This window comes from Triplophysa dalaica, chromosome 14, assembly GCF_015846415.1.
Source record: "Triplophysa dalaica isolate WHDGS20190420 chromosome 14, ASM1584641v1, whole genome shotgun sequence".
In the NCBI taxonomy this organism is placed as follows: Eukaryota; Metazoa; Chordata; class Actinopteri; order Cypriniformes; family Nemacheilidae; genus Triplophysa; species Triplophysa dalaica.
In genome coordinates, this window is record NC_079555.1 from 11541115 (window position 1) to 11562726 (window position 21612).

Sequence of the window (21612 nt, forward strand, 5' to 3'; positions counted from 1 at the left end):
GAACTTGGTCAAAGTTGCGCGTTCGACAGTGGGCGTGGCGTTTAAAGGGCTTCGTGTAATTGATGTGTACGGTGTGCAGTATGGGCCAATCCTTCAGTAGCATCAGCAGTAGCGGCGGCGGCGCTCCTCATTGCGCTCACAACGGAGCTCAAGCTAGCGCGGATAAAGTACACGTACGAGGACTTGTTTGTTTGACAAAAACCGGTGTCCGGTTAGACGACAATTCGATGAAAACTAAGGAGCTCCGAAGCGTTCACACGTGCTGGCAGGACAACTCGAAAGTGGGAAAGTGCGCGGATTTAAGCACACATTCGCCGAAAGCGTCGCTTTTAAACGAGCGTTCCTTAAGCAAGCAACATGTGCGTGAAAACTTGACACTTTTGAAAGGGGAGACGAGCTTATCGATCGATACGAGCTTTGGTTCCGTGTCGGATTCCCAAAGCGGAGAGAGAGAAGGACTGTGGGGAGAGAACCATGAGTGTTGCGTCTTACGGGTGGACATGGAACGAGTGTCGGAAGGACGAGCCGTGACTCCGGGCGCGGATTTGAGTGCGGTCCCGTGCCTGAACACGCCGGACTGTGTCGCGGTGACGTTAAAGCCGACGAACTGCGTGTTTAGTTGTTCGTCTCGGTTAGATAAAGAAATGACCAAAACTCCTGGTGTCACTTCGGCACCGGACGCGCTTAAACCCTCAGTGCCGAGTTGGCGATGTGCCGCGTTCAAGCACGGAGAGGAGGAGGACCAGTGTCCCGTGGAGCAAGTCGCAAGTCCGTTCACAGGAACTATTCCTAAACTTATAGTAACTCATGATGATTTAGATCCTGGTCAAGACAGTCCGCATATAAGGGATCTGACGTTAAGCATGGGTGGGTTTTCACTGGACCTGCATCGCGATGAGGACTCGCCCTGCTCGGACAGCGGATGCGGGGGCTCTCCTGCGCCCTCTTATTTCCACAGGAAACTATCCAGCTCCTCGTCTGCTGGATTATCCTCCGCATCATCGTTTGAGGAGTCGGAGGATGATTTCACAGGGAGTGACATAGAGCCCAACAGTCTGTCCCCCAGTATGTGCAAAATGTTTGTCAGCCCGGATGAAATAGGAGGGGTAGGTGTCTTATTTTGCCATGTCATTCATTTGAGTTTTTTGTTTGTTTACTTTAAATCGCTTTATAAAGTGTTTGGGTATTAACATAATATCACATTATGGTTGTAAGCAGTTTATCTTGTGCTTCCTGTTATCCACTGATATATCCCATCAGGAAAGCACATTGATTATGGCTTTATGGTTGCCAGTATCACCTTTTCAACAAAAACATAAAATGTAGGCTACGCATTATTGCTACAAATGTGATATACATTGCTTGGACATTTTCGCTCCTGGTCTGTCTGATATCTCATTGAATTGTGAATCATAGTGCTGGTGACACATTTGTATGCTCCTATTAGTTTCAGGTTTTTTTCTGACACAACGCTTCGGTTTTGATTTATATTGCTGGAATTTGTTGGCCTTTGGCACAGTTGACGGGTGGAGGCTCTCAGCAGATGTTTTCTTTTTATATGCGTGGTTCAGTTATTAACTAACCCAGATGAAAGTGAAAAAGGGCAAAGTGAGTAATATAATCCTGATGTAGGTTTAACTGAGCTTTTTTAGATAAATTGGCATCAAAATGAACTGAAACTTTGAGCTTTCAAATGTAGTGATATAGTTTCCAAATGTAATTTCCACAATACATGGTTCCAGACATTCGTAAATGACAAATGGTGCAGTCAGACCCCTGCGACACATTCCAGATAGGAAAATCCCAGGAATTGTATTAGACAACATGTTGGGCAAAGTTTTGTCCTGGTGATTCATTCATTCTAATTGTTTCCTGATTGCACAGTGATACTTAAGTAACTACATCTAATGGGACCCGTTTGCTTTTGATGACCTCAATCTGAATAAAAACTGTTGACAGACTAGTAAATCGGAGCACTGAGTCATGTGAATCATGTGAATCAATGCGTTTGGATTGTTATTCTACGTTTTGGTATAGAGTTTAACACACTAGTAATACCGGGATCATGAGCTCAATTCCCAGAAATCCTGCATTCTGATACCTTGACTGCAATGTCAGTAAGTTTAAATAGTTGTATATTGAAGCATTTTACAGTCTTGCAGTGAATGTTACTGTAATATAGGCCTGTATCAAAAGATAAAGTCATGTTGATATGCTTTTCAGTGGAAAGTATATATATATAGTTATTCGAAAAGTTTTATTAGGAATTTGTTGTTTTGTTAAACAGGACTGTTATTAAGTAATCCAAACAACAGGGCTGATATGGTATGACACGCATACATGCATTGTTCTCTTCTCATCTGCACGTCCGTGCTCATTTTCCATTGTAGTCTTAATCTATCATGATCCTTCGGGAATCGGGATGAATCAGTGTGGACTTGAGACGGTGATTGTTGGGAAATATCCTGACTTGTTGTTTTCCTAGTTTATCTGTTTTGTCGTTATTTAAACATCCTTTTTGTTACACATCTTACTGGAATGCTTGATCCTGATGGGAAGATCACAACATTTTGGAGTCAAGTATTTTTAGAATGATCACCAAGCTGTAAAATTCACCTGATTCTTTAATAGACTGCAACTTAAAATGTTCTTGGACAGTTTTATGCTTTTTTCATCCAAAATGATTTAAATGGAGTTTGTTTGATAATACTAGATTATCGTACATTATCTCTTACTTATCTTTTTGCTTTTGCTATAGATTGAACTCAAGCATTCACACATTTTTTGTCAACAACCCATTTTTATAGTAAAAATACATAATAATACTAAAAGCCTTAGTATATTATAGAAATGTACATATTATAGTGAAGCATGCCCTAGTATTCTGTAGTTTTAACTGTTGTAAATTGAAATAAAATAGATAAAGTGCATTTAAAAAAACACTATAGTATCTAGGAAATGTATTGAAGTATAGTAAATACTTTTGTGTAGTATTTCTTCATGTAGACTGTGGAAATGTTTCAACATTTTTTGTGGTAATAAATGACCAAACATAACCCTTTTACATCAGCTGCTGACATCCACAGCCCTCTGCACACACATACGCACATTCTGATGCCCTCTCTGAGAGACACTATAGAGATTGTGTCATGGAAAATTAAGTTGTGGGCGGTTTCTTCGTCGCTAAGTTACCATAAAGCCATATATGGCAGCGCTTCTCATATCTCTGTTCATCTCTTTCTCAATCCATGTTGTCGCTCCCTATTTCACAGGTCATGCAACAAAATGACAATTTTTAATTTGCTATTGTGTCTCTGTACTAATGAATTGATTTACATAATGTTTTAGTTTGTCTGAATTCTTTAAGTTTTTTGGTCAAATGCAGAAGAAATCATATAACACTGCTTTCACTGCTGAAATTTAGATCTCTAACATGCTTTTATTTCACTGGCTCTCATACAAAACAGAACACTTCATACACAACACCAGCATGCAAAGTGTTAGAGAAAGAGTAGTAACTAGCTCTCTGCTTTCCACGATGTTTCGATTGGCCTCATTCTCTGGTGTGAAGTTGCCAGTCAGGTTTATCATCGTTGTAATGAAGAGTTGTTTCGGTGCTTTAGAAGCTTCTTAAAGAGAGAATAAAAGAGAGATGAAAGGAACAACGGGGTGGGGAGAAGTGGAAAAATGGATGGCAACAGTGAGGGAGGAGGTGGGTAGTGGGGGTGGATGGGTTTTTTACAACACAAACAAATACTAAAAGACAGAAAGTGCATTTATTGCATTTGATTGTGCTGTTTGCTACGGCAAGCTTTAATGTTGCTCATATTTTCTGTCTGGGATTTTTCTTAAAGAGCAAAACTTGACTCGAAACTACTGTGAGTACATGACGATGACTCAAATCACGTGACTTGTTGAGAAATGTGCTAAGTGATATAACAAATGAACAAATTCCTGACACTCACAAAGATGGAGGGGTCCTGGGAGGGTGGGCTTTAGTCAGTATGCTCTTGAACACTCCAGCAACCACATATCACTGTTTTAGAACTTCATTGCAGTGTTTATTTAATGTTTTCTGTATTTCTTTACAATTGTTTGTAAATGAAAAAGAAGGCATGAGAGTTTGATGGGTGTATGTGGATATATAGGGCTGTTTTGTTTCACATGCTCTTTGAAAGCCAATGAAGAAAGTGCTGTTAGTGGATTAGAGGCAGGGAGAGTAGATAAGATGTGTCTGGAGAGGATATCTTAGGAAGGAGAGAGCATTAACTGATGAGCGAGGAGATGGTGAAAGGCCCCAGAGGTCCAGATGAGAATGAGCGAGACCTGGACATCACAGAGAAGGAGAGAGGAGAGGGAGAGAGAGATCTCAGCAGTACGTTAACTAGTGCTGCACTTCATGTGATGTGTTTTAAACTATTCGGTCTGATTGCCGGATGCGAGTGTGGTTGTAGGGTAGTGCTGGAGTCGTGTGTGTTTGTGTAATGTGTGTGCTTTAAGGAGTACATTGTACTTTTGTTAAAAACATTTTGGGCAGCAGGGCGTTCCTGTTGCTTAGTAAAATGATTGCATGTAAACACACTGTATGTGTGAAGTTAATTTAGAAATCTGCAAATCCTTTTAGTTGTTGATATTGTAGATCAGGTATGGACTAAAAGATCTCTGAAGATTTAGTATTAAAGGAACAGTTCACCCAAAAAATATCACTTGACATAGTTGTTAGAAATCTATATAAATGTCTTTTTTCCTATGAACACAGAGTAAGATATTTGGAACAATACTTGCAACCAAATACTTCTTGGCCAATATAGACTACCATTGTAGGAAAAATTGCTTTATACATTTCTTTGTTCTGTTGAACCTAAATTATATTTTGATATATATTAAGATATTTGGAAGAATGTAGGAAAGCAAACAGTTCTTGGGCACTTTTGACTACCATTATCAATTTTTCTACTAGGGTAGTCAAGGGTTGCCAGAATTGTTTGGTTATAATCATTCTTCCAAATATTTTTCTCTGTGTTTATCAGAACAAAGAAATTTAAACAAATTCTAATTTTGTGCCTGAACTGTTCCTTTAACCTGACACATGGATCTGGTTTGTGTGTGTGTGTGTTTGTCCTTGAGATAAGTCAACTAGAAGATGGAGCAGCTCTGTTTGTTAAGGGTGGGTCTCATTGGGACATCTCACCGTTCGTGACAACAGTTGTTCTAGTTATTATTATAAGGAGTGGTAACCATAAATTAGTTCAGTGTGTTGAAGTCGTATTGGGTTATTAAATATTTTCTAAGCAAAGCATGTTATTAGCAAAAGTTGTTTAACCGTTGATGTGATAGATTGGGTTTGTAAGCAGATAATGTTAGTCTGAATTTTTTACCTTGCAATTTTCTGGGCTTAAGTTGAACTCGGTACATGCTGTGAGATGTCAGACAAACAAAGAAACAGGCTGTGTGAAATATCATCTGTGCCCCGGGGCGGACAGGAAACTAAACGGATAGTCTGAATTACATCTGTTTGTGTGGAGAAGGAGCAGTGGACTAGTGAGAGCAGATTTAGAGAGGTGTGAGAGACTGCTGTCTGGGTTAGATCAATGGAATGACTGTGTGTTTAAAGAGAAGATAAAAGAAGTTAAGCGGAGTCCAAAAGTCTGAGCTAACTGACAAGACTGTTGTTTTTGTAGTTTTACTACTCAACATTTGTGATCCTGTAGCTCAATCAATAGAGCATTGCATTTTTAAACTCATGGGTTTGACTTCTATGACACACATAGAAATATATAGCTTGAAGTCACTTTCTTTAAATATGGTTATTGCTTTTAATTAAACAAAAATAACACAAATTATATCGAACAACATTCACATCATTTCAATCATAAAAAAAGGAGTGGAAACAGACAAAAAAACATAAAAAACACCTATTTTAAATGCCTACTATTACAGGACACAAATTAAACATATTCTTACATAACTTCCATTATCCCATTGAATATGTCTTCAGTCTCATTTTTTTAAATAGAAGTTATAAAGAGGTTCCAAGCATCTTCAAAAGCTTTATATTTTCCTTGAATAATATGTGTTTTTTTCTCCATTGACATATTAAGTACCATCGCTCTAAACCACCTCTGTATTCTTGGTGCTTCAAGCTTTTTCCAATGAAGTGCAATAAGGCTTGCAAAATACATATATAATTCAAATTTATTCTCTTGATTTAAGATTATTAGGACATAAGTGTAATAAAACTTGAAGTCACTTTGAATAAATGCATGCATGTACATTTTTATTTTTTAGCAAAACGGGACATTTTTAGAGAGGAAACTATAAAAATATATATTGGTTTTCACATTTCCACATTGTAGCAAAGGTTTGCAACTAACCCAGGGTTTTGCACGGGCACCCACATACCAAAAAAACAAGCTCCGCCCACTCCACAAGTTTGTGCATATAAGCGTCCTTTAATGGGTCACACGTGCTGCAGGTATGTAGGTATGCTCAAAGCCACGATATCATGTTCTGGAAAAAAAAAATCCAGACAGGGCTTATTTAGTTGTTTCCGTATTTCTGTTAGAACAAATGATAAAAGAAAGAGCGTAAGTGAAGGTGAAAGCATGAAAGGAATCCAGGACATCACGAGAGAGTTTACCATTGTGTATACAGACAGTTATGTAATTTTCCACATTCTTACATACACCTGATGAATCGGAGACAAATACTTATTTGCGTCAGAGTTCCAGTGTTGACCTTGTTTTTCTGATAAGTCCCCTGAAACTTTGATGCAAAACAAACCAAATGTTTTTTTCGGTCATGGGTATTAGTTTCTAGTTTTTAGGTCAGCCTCAAAAGATAAAAGCTTTTCCATGAGCAAATGCAGTATGTTGGTCTCATCTGAAATAATATATCCAATAAAAAAAATCTTTCTCATAATAATATCTAAAGTAATGATTCAGCCAAAGTCTGATTGTGTGTTTTCTTTGATTTCAGACTAAACCGTGGAAGTTAAAGACCGTGGTGCACTGTCATCCTTGGGTTCAGCTTGCTGGCCACGCAGGTATTAACACGTCCTATTTAGTATTCCATCACTCCAAGTAAGAAAAAACATAATGTCCGGCATTATGAACCCGACGAAACTCATACATTTTTTACTTTGTGCGTGAAGGAAATTTCCAGGCGGGCGAGAATGGAAAACTGTTGAAGAAGTACTGTCGATGCGAGCAACTGTGCCTTCAACAGCTGATGAATGATAAACTCCGACCATTTGTACCTGGTTACTATGGTGTCGTGCAGCACAATAACCAGGATTACAACTTGATGGATGATCTTCTGGCGGAATTTGACTCTCCTTCAATCATGGATTGCAAGATGGGAAGCAGGTGAGGGAGAATCGATTAAAAAAATAAAAGTAGTCCAATGAAATTCAGTGAAAATGCATCAAAGTCACACGTGATCATGTATAGAAAGAAAATTCTACCATCTGCATGTTAACAAGATCAGGCTGCAAGAAACAGGAGGGGGAATAAAACACGAGGGCTTTGATAGGTTTGATTGACGGTTCGGTTTACTTTACCACAGGACGTACCTGGAGGAAGATCTTATGAAGGCCCGCGAGCATCCTCGCCTGAGGAGGGATATGTATGAGAAGATGGTAGCCGTGGACCCAAGCGCTCCAAGTCCTGAGGAGAGAGCCCAGCAGGCCGTTCTCAAACCAGACTACATGCAGTGGAGAGAGACGCTGAGCTCAACAGCCACTTTAGCCTTTCGAATAGAGGGCATCAAGGTGGGGAGTAATGACACAGACATCACTTTATCTTGTGACCGGAGGCAATGTAAAATGTTTAAATTTTACTGTGTATATTTGACATCAGTGAAATATGAATGGTTATCTGTATAAAGCATTAGGCTATAGTCTTTTTTGAAAACATGCAAATATTTATATGAAGGAATAAATTGTGGTTACAACAGATGTTGCAGCTACCTGCATTATTGCTACTCAGCTATAGATACAGATATCATATGTAATCTGCAGAATCTTTTTGGTCTCATTATTGTGAAATAAGGTTCTATACATTTAACATTGGTTAATGCATTAGGTGTATAGAAATGACCAGTCTTTTTTACAGCACCATTAATTTATAAGTGAAGAGTTTGGTTCTAAAATGAGATAACTAAGTTTTTTATTATGTTCTCATGTTTTTATTGTGTTAGTCAGATGTATTTTTTTACTTAATATGGCTTAAATCAAAGCAAACCAACTGCAGTTTGATTGATATTAACTGGAATAGACAAAACGAAAAAAAAAACATGATTTAAAAAAAAGTGAGTTATCTGATTTTGGAACCAAGTTCAAAATCAGTTGATGTTAGATCGTAATATTTTTTTATATATATTATTTATTAAATATGAGCACAAATAAAATTTAAACATAGTTCATTGTGAAGTTAATGTCAACATATACAGTTTTTTCGCTTATTTACACAAAAGCATAACCATTTAATGTTCCCTCTTTTAAGAAAGCAGATGGTACCTGCAACACCAGCTTTAAGAAAACCAAGTGTAAGGGGCAGGTGACGAAGGCCTTGAATGACTTTATGGATGGCAACAGACAATTACTGGTTAGTCCCTCCTGAAGAAATGTTGGTTACACTTTGTTGTGCAGTATATGTATATATATGTAAAGTGCTTGTACATGAGGACAGTTAAATAAAGAGCTACCAAAATGTTAATTATTCTTATATATTCCTGTTATATATTCCTGTTGTATAGTAAGCTCCTATTTTATATAATGTCAATGAATTTTTGTGCTGTATGTTGAGTGATGAGTGGTGTGCGTAGACGGTTTTGTCTATATTGATTTATTTGCTGTGGGGTTAATCCTTCATCTGTGTAAACGAAGGGCTGAACCTTTTATTGTGGAATGGACAGTTTGAAACTGATTCGCATTCTTCTCCTACTGTTTGTTTAGAGAAGTTACCTGCAGAGACTGGAGGAATTGCGCTGCGTTCTGGAAATATCCAACTTCTTCAAGACGCATGAGGTGAGGAGTTGTTTCTTGCATGCCTGCACTAAAACATCTCTGGAATTCGTTTTTGCGTAAGCTCCAAAATGTTGGTCCGTTCATATGAAGAAACCCTTTTCTTTATTTCCAGGTGGTTGGGAGTTCTTTGCTCTTTGTGCATGATGCTTCCGGCCTCGCCCGAGTCTGGATGATCGACTTTGGGAAGACAGTCAAACTACCATCACCCCAAACCCTGGACCACCGCACACCCTGGGCAGAGGGAAACCGAGAGGACGGGTACCTGTGGGGTCTGGACAATCTGATTCAGATCTTCGGTGAAATGTTGCAGAACTCTCAATCCCTGTCCTGATGGATACGCTGTATCTGGTTCAAACCTGAAGGACATAGAAGATGGATGGGTCTGTTCTTCTAGCTGGAGGTGCACGATGGATACTCAACCTGAAATGACCGTGCTCTTTGTCTCTGTGCTGTTGGGGGAGATGCAAAGACAACCATTTAATAATGGATGGAAAACTGGAGCCGTTGGCCAGAATTTTGAAATTCTGTGGTCAGCAAAGTTTTCGTGATTCTGTGTAGAAACTCCACAAGAGTCAAAATACACTGATACTGAATGAGAACAGACAGTGAAGAGATACAGACGAGGATCAACTACATGATGTCTGTTTTGTTTTTTAAGGGCACACAGACTTGTTTATTCTTTTAAGAATATTTGCTTAGTTTTCTTGTGGTTTTTCTCTTTTTTTACCTAAAGGTATGTTGACAACACTATTAGACTGGAAATTTGCTTAGTTAATTTGTCTATTTGGGTTTCCACGGTTCTGTAAATAAGTTATTTAATAGTATTGACAGTGCTTTTTATAAGCTTTATATGTTTATATTTTTATCATTCTGGTTTTGTTGTATAATTATTTAGATTTAATTTTAATTCACTTTATTTCCATAATCGCTCTCATGTCTGTAACATCTATTAATATTCTGCAGGGACTGAATCATGTTAAGCTTTAATTTTGAAACAGTTCAGTTTAAAGATATCACATGTAAGTGTAGGTCGAAGTTAACCCTTAAATGACTATCAAATAGCAGAAATTGACTGTCAGTGAGGTAGTCTTACTTTTTGGAAATTTTTACTTCAACACTATCTTACTTGCATGACCGTGAGAATGATCAAGGGTTCTCACCAGGATTTAATTTAGTCTATTTCATGATAGCACAGTGTTCGCATTCTTAAATATAGCCACGGTTACAAAAAAATGTTAACAAGCACACCCACATTACAGTGTTGTTTTGTCTGTTGTGTTTTTGATGCAGTAGTTGAATCTGTTAAATGAAGTTTGTGTTGGCTGATTTTGTTTTTGAGGTGACCTATCGGCCACCTGACTGCATTGTTCACTTTGTGTTGTCTTGGTTTAGTTAATAGGATACGTGCTTTAAATATACGCATATCCAGATGATCAGAAATATCCATTCACTTACACAGAACAAATTTGACAAATTACCTCGACACTCTGTTGGAAAGTTTGTTGATATGCATGATAAGCGTTGTGGCTATTTTGGTTGCTCAAATTCGGTGCTGTGGTCATGTAGAAACACTTCCTGTTTTCATCAGGCCACAAGCTGTTATTCTTAAAACGTTTATTGGAACACATAATAATCATAAAATATCCTATTGCGAAATATCCACGTTATTACAGTTGAAAATTCAAATTCTGTCATTATTTACTCACCCTCTTGTCATTTGGAACCTGAATGACTTTCTTCCGCAGAACCCAAAAGAAGATATTTTGAACAAAATGGTCAACGAACACAACTGGACCACATCAATGCAAGTGAATGGGGTCCAGTTAACAACATTTTTCTAAATATCTTTTGTATTCTGCAATAGTAAGACATACAGGTTTGAAATTATAAAAGGGTGATTAAAAGTTTATAATTTGAGGTGAACTATCACTTAACCCGCCTGGCCTGTTTGACGTCACCATACGTAATGATCTTTATTTTTTAGTTTGGCTTCAACGTCCTTGACTTGAGCAGGCCTGTACGTGTCAGTTGGTTAATCTGTCAACATTTCTTACATTCCATGTCTCAGTATTTTTCCTGTCCGTGGAGACGATGACTTTGAGACTCTTCTTGAAACCCATTGCTATGTTTACAAATTCTATAAAGTATTACGTATGGTTCAAATGGCTTTTTTGAGGACATTTTTATGAGAATGAGAACTGGATGCATTGCTTTGGTGGGTTGTTTGGCCCATTCAAAACTGTTTGAATGTTGAACTTGCTGTCTTCTACGTGTGCTAAGGTGTACTTTTATGTCTGTTCTATTGCTAATCCAATAAACTGGAACTGTTATTGTTTAATATGTTTCGGCGGTTTAATTTCCTTATTCACAACTAGTTAAAGAGTATGATTGCAGATACATCCAATGATTATTGGCTTAATAGATAAAATATCATCTTAACCTGAGAATGAGGATGAAGCTACAAACAGTTGAATCAAAACATCTGGATTGCAAGGTTTTTTTGTAAATGTTCTATTCTGTGGTGGTGTTTCCTTTGGCGTAATTTCCGGTTCAGAAAAGCTCCTCCTTTACACAACGTATGACTTGAATAGTTCTGAAACTTGGGATTACATCATAAAGAAAAACATTTTGTTCTCTTGGATGTCCGTAAATGACATATTTGTGGTTCAGGGAATCATGTTGAGCAACATATTTGGTTTGTTCTGACCTGAAAGTTCAAGCTGAAACTTCCTAATACAGCTTTACATGAAGCAAGAAATCCCAAAACAGAGAATTCATCTAAAAATGGAGAAAATGAAATATTTTTATTCTTTCAAACATATCTGCATTGTGCAAAATAATTTCATTTTACAAACTTTACTTTGTAAAACCTTTCTATACAGAGCAATAAAGTGATGAGACCAGAGTACAGAGTGTGTGCATATTCTGTGTAGGCATATACAATTCTTATACACTTTCCAAAAATGGAGTAAAACTTCTACTAAACTTTAGTAGAAAGACCTTATAACTTTACTGCAGACAACACGTCATTACTGTGAGGATTCTCCTTTAAATTCATCTTTAACATCTTTACATTGTAACTATGAGGACACCTAGTGGTTGATGTCTAAAACACAGGTGTCACGATCCACTGGCAACCACACAAGTCTTCTGTGTTATTTCTGATCAAGTCGAGTGATTTGTATGAAGTAACACCACCTGACCCGCGAGACCCTCCTGCACCCCACCAGAAGGAAGCACATAATGTGTCCCCTCATTGACCCTCCGAGGGTCCATCTCTTCGAGCTGGGTGTTACTCTGTGCCACTGTCTCAAACTTCCACAGCTGGTAGCGTAGGCTTTTCCCCTGTTTAGCCAGAAAATACACTTCTTCAATAAGGTCAGTTGGCCAGGAAACAGAGGCTCCATTGTGAGACAGATGCAGCCAGGGAAGCGTGATGTCAGACGGGAAGAGCTTTCCGTCCACACACCCCTGACTTAAGCCCAATAATATACCTGGATAAATATTGATAGATTGAAAATGAGCTATTTTAAATTTTATCCTTAAAGTATAAATCAATTGTCACCTATTAATGAGGATATTTGTAAATTGTTCGTTATTTAGTCTTACCTGAGACAACTGCCCAATGGGCTTTGTGGCCATTGCGTAGACAGGGCTCATGATTAAAATCCTCATCATATCTGTGCCAATGCAGTCATGGAAAAAAACATTCTATATAAACACAAACGTCAATACATTTTCACCGTTAGCAAAGATACGGTATGAGAACAGGCTGTCCGCTAGAGAGATGTTTCAGAATGATGGTAGTGTTGTCTGTCATCATGCCGCCAGATAACCTCTGAACTCTGCACCCGCACAGTTCTTCGGCCAGCTTGGCCATGTCACCGGCTAATTCAAAACAAAAACCTGATAACTCACAAAACCTTAAGTGTGTTTAATTTACAAATATTCCTGAGAGAGTTCCCAAATAGTATTTTCTGTTTCTTCTACATGCTCGGCAGAAGAACGTCCATTAGTCCAGTAAAACACAAAACTCCGGTGACGTTCATAATATATTGCCCATATGTAACAGTTGCATTTTAGTTACTAAAAGTACCAGAGAACATTTCTCCTTGTGCGCTGTATCCTTTGTCTTTTGCAGTTTGGACCACTGTATCCATGGAGACGATCTTAGGAGGCTGCAGTAAATGAGCGGCCATCCATAAGGCCACAAGGCCACATCTTGAGATACATAGAAGAGCAATCGTATGTTATTAGAGACATGATCTGTACAACAACCGCAAGGCACGGTAACAAAAGTGATGTTAAATTCGGGTTATGGTAACTTACTGTGGCCCATCTTGAATGAGTGATGGCACATACTTATTGAACAGCAACCACTGTACATCCTTTCTGAAGCTGCATGGAGAAATTGTAAAATAAAACTGAATCTGTTTCACACGTGATTTTATTTTAAATCTCAGTTACCTGCTTTGTCTCTGTCCTATAATTATCTTTGCCTCTTCATAGTCTCCCTCCACTGGACTCTTTCCTTCAGCAATAGCCTGGTAAAGTCTCTTCTTGCTGGACCCTGAGGGAGTCAGTGATAGTGGTGGGGGAAGTGGAGGTGGTGGAGGAGGAGGAGGGGCTGCAAGCTTCTGCGCTGACATACTGAAACTCACACTAGACAATAAATAAAAAGAGAAATGACAATATTCACTAGTATAGTAACGTAAATAACATTATAATGTGTCATCACGAGCATGCTATTATAAGACAGAGTATCTCATTAAATCGGCATCAAAATGATGTTATGAATACCCACGATGTTTATATAATATGATCATATAAAATGAGACGAACCTTGGCCACCGTTGACAATACTTGTCTTTGTTTACCAAGACATGACTGTGATCCCCAAGTTACTTCACCGGTGCGATACATACAGGGTAGTGAATACCAAATAAGGACATACATTCATGGTAGTGAGAAAGTCAATTAAAATAAAACAGGCGCTCGGTCAAACACATTTCAACATCATGCACGCCTTGTTTACAAAAAACATATTATTCACGTTTCCTGTAACTAGAAAATGCTTTTTTAGTTTCTGTTCAATAACGTGATCCCACCCGAACACAACACAATGCAACACCATCCCAATGACCCGCCCCTATCCAAAGCACTGCCTAATCGTACGACGCAAGGCGCCGGAAGTTCCGACCAGACTACCAATCAATTGATTAAACAGAAGATGTTCTGTCCAATCAATTCCTCGTATTTTCAGAGAGGCGGGGTTTTCAGGCGGAAGTTGTGTGCTCTTTATACTCCGTGTGCGTCCGTTCAAGTTTGCAGTCGACCGCCTTTCTTTGAATGTAAGTACAATTTTACATTTGTTGTTGATTTCAATTTTATTTTAGTTTGAAGTTCGCGTTATCTTCCGTCGATGCAGCTTGGTTTTGTTGTCGTGTTAGTTGGTTTATTTAGCTGTTTTGAAAGTGGATGGCTTTTTGAAAAACGAGGTCGATCAGTCGTCTTTAATTTGAAGAATAACGTAACGTTACAATTAAATAAACATCGTTTCCTTTTGTCTCCGTATGCGGTTCTTTTTTGTGTGTTTTATTATCTGAAAACGTTTCATATCTCTTTCTTCCAGAATCATGGCTGGCCAGGAGATGCGACTCAACCACACCATTTACATCAACAACTTGAATGAAAAGATTAAAAAAGATGGTATGAACGGTCTTTAAACTACTCTCTCTTGCTTGCTTTATCGTCACACTTCAGTTCATGTTCTTAACGATTTGTTTTTTGTCTTTTATCTCTTTATTAGAACTGAAGAAGTCGCTGTATGCAATATTCTCACAGTTTGGTCAAATCCTCGACATCCTCGTTTCTCGTACACTGAAAATGAAGGGTCAGGCCTTTGTGATATTTAAAGAGATAAACAGTGCTTCTAGTGCTCTTCGGTCTATGCAAGGCTTCCCATTTTACGACAAACCCATGGTATGATATATTATTTCAATATAACTAACGTTAATTATGTAAAATTTTGCTATTCTCTGTGTCTAAATGCTTTTCTATCTACTTCAGCGCATTCAGTATTCAAAACTGGACTCCGACATTATTGCCAAGATGAAGGGAACGTATGTTGAGCGAGACCGTAAGAAGGAAAAGAAAAAGCCCAAAGCTCCAGAGACATCTTCTGGAAAGAAGAATGCTGCTGCCACAACTGCCATGGCTGGAGGACCAGCAGCTATGGCTGTAAGTATATGTGGTGGTTTTAACATGACATTATAAATGTTGAGTGCTTCTGATATGAGTTTTTAAACCTAGTTAAGTATTGCTTCTCAAATGTACAATGTTTTTGGGAATTTACAGGGAATGCCACCCATGAGCCAAGCCCCTCGCATGATGCCAATGCCCGGCCAGCCTCCTTACATGCCTCCCCCTGGTATGATGCCGCCACCTGGCATGGCACCTGGACAAATGCCTCCAGGTGCAATGGCACCAGGCCAGATGATGCCTGGGCAAATGCCCGGCCAGATGCCACAACAGGTATGTGTTTGAATTTGAATAAAGCCGGGGGTTTTGTTTTTGGTTTTGTTTTAACATTTTGTTTCCTGTAGGTTTCAGAAAACCCTCCCAATCACATCTTGTTTCTCACCAATCTCCCAGAGGAGACCAACGAACTTATGCTGTCCATGCTTTTCAACCAGTGAGTATTTACATAAGATGCTTGTAATCTATTTTGTTCACTGCTGTGGGGTTTTTATTTAGATGAATTGGTTACCTTAGAAAATCCTCATAGAAATATTATTTATGCTGCAGTTACCTTTACTAATAGTGTTGCTTTCAAATATTTAAAGGTAACATGTTTATGGATTCTTTTTAGGAATGCTCATGGATGGATGAATGAGTTGAAGATGAGAACAAATATTGTGCTATTTTTACCCAAGTATGCATCATTTTCTTAATGAGGATGTCTCCTTTTGTCACAGGTTCCCTGGGTTCAAAGAAGTTCGGCTTGTCCCTGGTCGCCACGATATCGCCTTTGTGGAGTTTGATAATGATGTGCAGGCCGGTGCAGCCAGAGAAGCTTTGCAAGGCTTTAAGATCACACAAAGCAATGCTATGAAAATATCTTTCGCAAAGAAATAAGCCATTTGTGCAAAAATACTCACTCATACATCCAAACTATTTGAAAAATGCCCGTTTCTCATAGACCTGCCTTTATACTTGCATTGAGGGCAGTTCAGGGTTTTTTTTTGCAAGTCCTCATACACCATTCTTAAAGGCAGGAGATGGACTGTTAATTTGCTCTTTGTTGGCATTTGCTTAGACTTACCACAGTTATGTTTGTACTGGACAATACAAGGTAATAAGTAAGTGAAGGTTCATTTCCGTTGCTTCATCTTTTTACTAATGCTTCCTATTATGTGAGCTGGTTGACTTTGAGTTTGTAAGTATGTGCATTTTATTCTTTACTCCAATTGTCTTCTAAAGCATTGCACCCAGAGTCTGGCCTCCAGACATTATACCTGGAGCTTTGTTCTTTTAATTAAATATTTTTTTACATTGTGTTGCTTTCTTTTCTTCATTGAATTAGACACATCATACACATGCTGATATGGAACAAATTTTTCAGATTTGTGATTGGATGAGTTGTGCTTGAAGTCTTTAAATGTGTGTAAAGCAAATTTGCTCTCTTTCTTTACGCAAGACATAAGGGATTGACATACAGGTATTTGTGGTCATGAGTTGAGTGAAGAATGAAAGGGAAATCAATGCAGATGGTTATGTTTTATATAGTTTTGTGGCCTTTTTATGCACATTCTCTGTTAGATTGCTTTTTGATGGACAAATAACTCCTCGCATTCTTTCTCCATATTGTATTGGAGGTAATTTACTTTAAGGAAATATATTATAATGAATATTTAGGAGCTATATAATAAGGCATGTCTTTAGTTGTGTTGTGACCTTAATGACACGGTCAACTTCTTTTTTTGAATAGGCAAACATGGATGCCTAATTTTTCCCAAGCCTCTGCACACAGCTCTTTTCGCCTTGAGAAAAACCTGACCTTAACTGCTGGTGGGTGGGTGTGTTTCATGCGACTGGCATCATGCCTACCAGTTTGTTGTCCACCAACACTGCCCCCTTTGAGTCACAGAACAGACACGCATCTCATCCCAGCGAAGTGTGGGACACAGCTGTCCTCACACAAGTCATATGACTAACGACAGGTTGGTCCCTTTGAAAAAATAACACATCTCACATTGTATTACAGTCCCTTCTTTTAATTACATTTACCCACGTAGTAAATGCGTTTGGGAATATGTGGATTCTAGTCAATATTGTACGATAACTGTATATTTTGAACATTGGCAACATACATTTTCAGCTTTAAGGACCGAGTTGCAGTTCAGACTATGACCAGATGATGGCAACACATCTCCAAACAGCAGTGCTGTCAAATGAGCGCAGGTGTAAACCAAAAGCAGTATGAGATACTGGACCCATCAGGACATCGACTTTTAACATCAGGCCTCTATTAAAATGAATTAACATTCAGACGGTATCGGGGTCAGCTGCACTCTATGCTAATCTCAGCCGGACGTGAAGAGCCCTCTGTTCTGACCCTGTGTCAGTCCGCTTTGGGAAATAACCGGTTGGTAGGCATGTGCGTCCATTCCGCCGGGGTTAGGGGGAGGAAACAGGATTCAGTCAAAAAAAATTGCCTCATTATACTTTCTGCATAAAGCTGTTGCTTTGTGTGGTAGCATGTGCAGCCATGCCTAAAAAGACATTGAAAACGAATTATGTTTTACCAATAAGTCATAGAAAATTGAACATGTTTTGTATGATTTCTATTAACCATGACGAAGACTTTTGTGTGTGTTGTAAAACCATAGCATTTACTATGGTCTAATATAGTTTAATTTGCATTAATGCATGTTCTTCTCAAAAGCATTGTTAGTATGCTATACATTTTTACATTGCTACCATTTTAACTGCATTTTATTATAATAAGATTTTGGAGATTATTACTTTTTGCTATTAGTGGTTAGCATACAAGGAAAAATATTGTTTTTATTACATTTTCGGTAAATGTGTAGCAACCAAGTTTTTGATGTTATCTTTAGGTCATTATTTACCATGCTACCGTGTTAAAACCATGGATAATTTGTTGTTATCATATTTATGTTACCTTTTTGTAGTAAAACCATAGTTCATTATATAAATCAGAATTGCATATATATATATAACCCTGGTAATAACCAAATATCATAAATGGACAAACTCTTTAATATGTAGTTAAGGCATTAAATGATTTTATTTCCAGTGTAGGCTATCATAGAGTTTCGATGCAGTGTGTGGTCCTTACTGTAAACAGAAAATAGCCTATAAATCCTACAAACTAACAAACATGCACATTCATTTTGGAAGCAGCAATGGACCCCACAAATATTGTTTGTTAATAGTCCGGTTTGGGTTTGTAGTTTCACCCAACGACCTAATGGTGATTAATTCAGGCAAAACACACCGCCTCCACTTTGGTGATGCGAATGAACATTCGCACTGAATGTATCCAGTCACTGACTGTGTCTTTTGTCCTGTTTGACAGACTCTTAATTGGCGCCGCGGCTCTTTGATCACGCAGATTAAATGAAATTTGAGAGTCATTTTTCCCAAACAGCCGTGGGAGTACATACGGAAACAAACCACTAGCAAAAATGTCCATATAGCGCATTACGGGTCCGTTGAACGCGTGACAACAGAAAATCGATTAAAAGTTTAATTTTCTTTTTAATTAATAAATTGTAGTAATGATCACCGCTGGGTGGGATGTTTTTTTTCTGTTCCTACGGACTTTTTTCTGACTGAATCCCCAAATACTGATGGCGCGTTAACTAATTGCCATCAGGATCCAAACGGAATACAAGGTGGCGGATATTCCCATTCAGAGGACACACCCTCTGGCAACTCGACTGCTAGTGTTTCCCACGGTGATGTCTGCTTACTCCGAAAGCGCAAACTCGCTCATCATTCGCTCTTTTCTCTGTGATTTCACTTCGCTTTCATCACAGGTTTATAATTTGCCGCTGCGCCAAAGGCACCGGAACAGCCCAGCAGTGCGCGCACTGAGGTTACGCCAGGGTGAAGAACTGCGCTTTCAGTGGGAGGGAAAGTAAAGGAGATGAAAACTCAGGTCAGTGAGCCAGCAGGTCGGGGATTCAAAGCTTCTTAACTGTGGAAGGTGGAAGAAGGAAGAGCTAGAGGAGGAGGAGGAGAAGGTGAACCCACCCTGGACTCCGTACGGAGTGTGGAAAGCACCGGTGTGCGAGACAGATAGGTGGTCTGACCATCTACCCGTGCACCTGCTACCAAAATTGGTTTTGCTCATTTTCACGCAGTTCTCTTCGAGATGGACATGTTTACAGTGTATACGGGTCTTTAAGCAGGAGATGCTGTTCCGTACGCGCAAAACAAGTCAGAAAATGTCTGCAATGAGAATGTACAGGGATCGAAAGAGTTGGCACTCCTGGGAGAAATCGAGTATGGACAGAAGGAATGAGGTTAGGGCGATGATAAAGGATGTTGAACGGGGACAGCAATGGACCGTGATCTTTCTGGTGTCGCTCGCTCTGCAGCCGCAGGTAAGCCGCCGATTACGCGCTATTTTCAGCCGCCCTTTAACCCTGCCTTGACCTTATTCACGAATTTTTTTATCCGCAATAGTTTCCAAAGACTATACTGGCTGGTAGTGCAGTTTTCATTACTTTATGCTTTTTTATAAAATATTTGCACACATTTGAAAGAGAGACGTGCCACCTTTTGGAGACACCTGTTGTTCCATCTTTCTTTGTTGCGCGCTGCTCTTATCGCTCCTATGGGTGTGTTTCTCTATTTTTCATACGGATATTTTATTCTCACGCTCAGTTTTGGTCAATATACAGTATATCTGAGGCATACGGGAATTTGTTATTGTAAAACTGTGTTTGTGTCCACAAACTATATATTTACACAAATATTTTTAGGTTTGTTTGTAATTCTATTAGAGTATACATTTTTGTACAAGAAAGACAATCATTCCTCATTGACTTGATGTATATTGTTTGTCTGTTTAGAGAGAGGCTTATTGTAGATTTCATTATGTTTACATTAGCCAGTTAAGTAGCAGCCATGATGCTTTTATAAAGAGAAATGATTCTTTGTGGTCTTGATCCACTGAACCCACTACCAACAGGACTCGAACTGGCAACCATGCCGACCAAGCCCCCTGTTACATTTGCCATAGAGAACTCAAATATTCACTTGTTATTTTGTTTCAATAGGAATCCACCTTCAAAATTTTGGACGATCTGAATTTACTCTTTGTCCAAAACCAAATGACATATTTTTTTCAAAGTTTAAATCCTGTCCTAAGGCACATAATAGAATTCCTGAATATACACCCAATATTGCTACACATCCCACCCCAGCCACCTACTATTCTAGGCTACGAGGTCTCCGCTGGGTTTGTTGGCCTGCTGTTGAGGGCAGACCCTTTGTATGGAAACCCTTTGAGTTCAAAGACTTTATGTGTGTTCTGGTGGGTCACTGCTGTACGAAAATACCAGTCCTGACACAGACAGTGTGTGAAACCGTCAAATATTTTGTTTGTGCAGTTGTTTGCAATGAGTGCTTTGATACTGGAAAGCTTTGAAGATCCTTGGATAATAAACCAAATACTTTTTTTCATAGTGTGCTGTGGTATGTGGTCAGATTTTGCCCCCCATTGACTACAACAGTAGAAAAAAATATAATTTGAGTCAACAGTGCCCCAGAACTGGTTGCTGTCCTACATTTTCCAAAATGAAGAAACGGAAGAAAAAAAAGATAAAGTAATTTTTCCTACTATGGAAGTCAATGGGGGGCAAAATCTGTCTGGTTATAACCATTCTTCCAAATATCTTTCTCTGTGTTCATCAGAACAAAACATTTATACACATGTGGAACAACTCGACGGTGAGTGAATGACGGCCAAATTTTCCTTTCTGGAGAAGTATCCCTTTAAAGGATGGAAAGAATGATTCCTGGTTATTTCAGGAATGGACAGTAGAGCTACTGTAGCTTTGGTGCATTTGGAAAAGGCATAATACAGTGACAGTTGGCCGATCCCAGTCTTTCAATACGGTATTTATCCTCATAGAAATGAACGGTAAATATGTTCGGCAGTCTTTTTTGTTTTGAGTAGCAGCATCCCTTTGTCTCTGATGTCGGCTCGCCGCAGTTCTGCGTGAATCTTTGAGGGGTTTTAATGTCTCGGTAATGAGCTCTGTGATGCAGCTCCACAAGAGAGCCTGCTGAAATGCAGGTATGCCGGGAATGACCCTGGCAGAGGATCGAGGGAGAGGAAGAAAGAGAGATGGAGAGTGATGGCCGGTGGTCTATCTGCCGAGTGTTTGATGTGTCCATGTTTTGGGAGCAGGAATGGGACAACATGCCATGATGGAACAATGGGAGGACAGTGCAGCCATTCAACGGCTATGCTGAGATGTGGGGTTACAGAGAGAGGACAGGCACCACCGAGTCTTACTGTCTGACCCTGCCCGGAATGTCTT

At 39.0% G+C, this 21612-nt stretch overlaps 4 protein-coding genes across 5 annotated transcripts in view; 3 read left to right on the plus strand and 1 right to left on the minus strand.

The window, feature by feature from the left end:
* The first annotated feature begins 80 nt into the window (after positions 1–80).
* Positions 81–11366, plus strand: itpkcb (inositol-trisphosphate 3-kinase Cb). The gene is made up of 7 exons (XM_056766851.1): positions 81–1106; positions 6979–7045; positions 7154–7367; positions 7567–7771; positions 8505–8606; positions 8957–9028; positions 9141–11366. Exons 1-7 carry the CDS (start codon positions 81–83, stop codon positions 9357–9359), a joined length of 1905 nt encoding a protein of 634 aa, XP_056622829.1. The 3' UTR covers positions 9360–11366.
* Positions 11367–11817: 451 nt separating this feature from the next.
* actmap (actin maturation protease) lies at positions 11818–14158 on the minus strand. Its single transcript, XM_056766003.1, has 7 exons — positions 13871–14158; positions 13496–13690; positions 13358–13426; positions 13125–13249; positions 12787–12916; positions 12638–12708; positions 11818–12522 (listed from the first exon to the last, which is right to left on the minus strand). Exons 2-7 carry the CDS (start codon positions 13675–13677, stop codon positions 12194–12196), a joined length of 906 nt encoding a protein of 301 aa, XP_056621981.1. The 5' UTR covers positions 13678–13690; positions 13871–14158; the 3' UTR covers positions 11818–12193.
* Positions 14159–14308: 150 nt separating this feature from the next.
* On the plus strand, positions 14309–16585 carry snrpa (small nuclear ribonucleoprotein polypeptide A). The gene is made up of 7 exons (XM_056766416.1): positions 14309–14379; positions 14661–14737; positions 14838–15010; positions 15098–15268; positions 15386–15562; positions 15634–15722; positions 16006–16585. Exons 2-7 carry the CDS (start codon positions 14665–14667, stop codon positions 16163–16165), a joined length of 843 nt encoding a protein of 280 aa, XP_056622394.1. The 5' UTR covers positions 14309–14379; positions 14661–14664; the 3' UTR covers positions 16166–16585.
* A 152-nt stretch (positions 16586–16737) lies between these two features.
* Positions 16738–21612, plus strand: part of LOC130435648 (protein jagged-1b) — a 42668-nt gene continuing 37793 nt past the window's right edge. Inside the window, exons 1-3 of one of the 2 annotated variants that reach the window (XM_056766413.1) lie at positions 16738–16905; positions 17019–17250; positions 17409–19665. In XM_056766413.1, coding sequence (XP_056622391.1) covers positions 19474–19665 — 192 coding nt within the window. In that variant the 5' untranslated portion in view covers positions 16738–16905; positions 17019–17250; positions 17409–19473. Of the gene's footprint in view, positions 17251–17408; positions 19666–21612 lie in introns of both variants that reach the window. The other variant, XM_056766414.1, reaches the window with a different exon arrangement.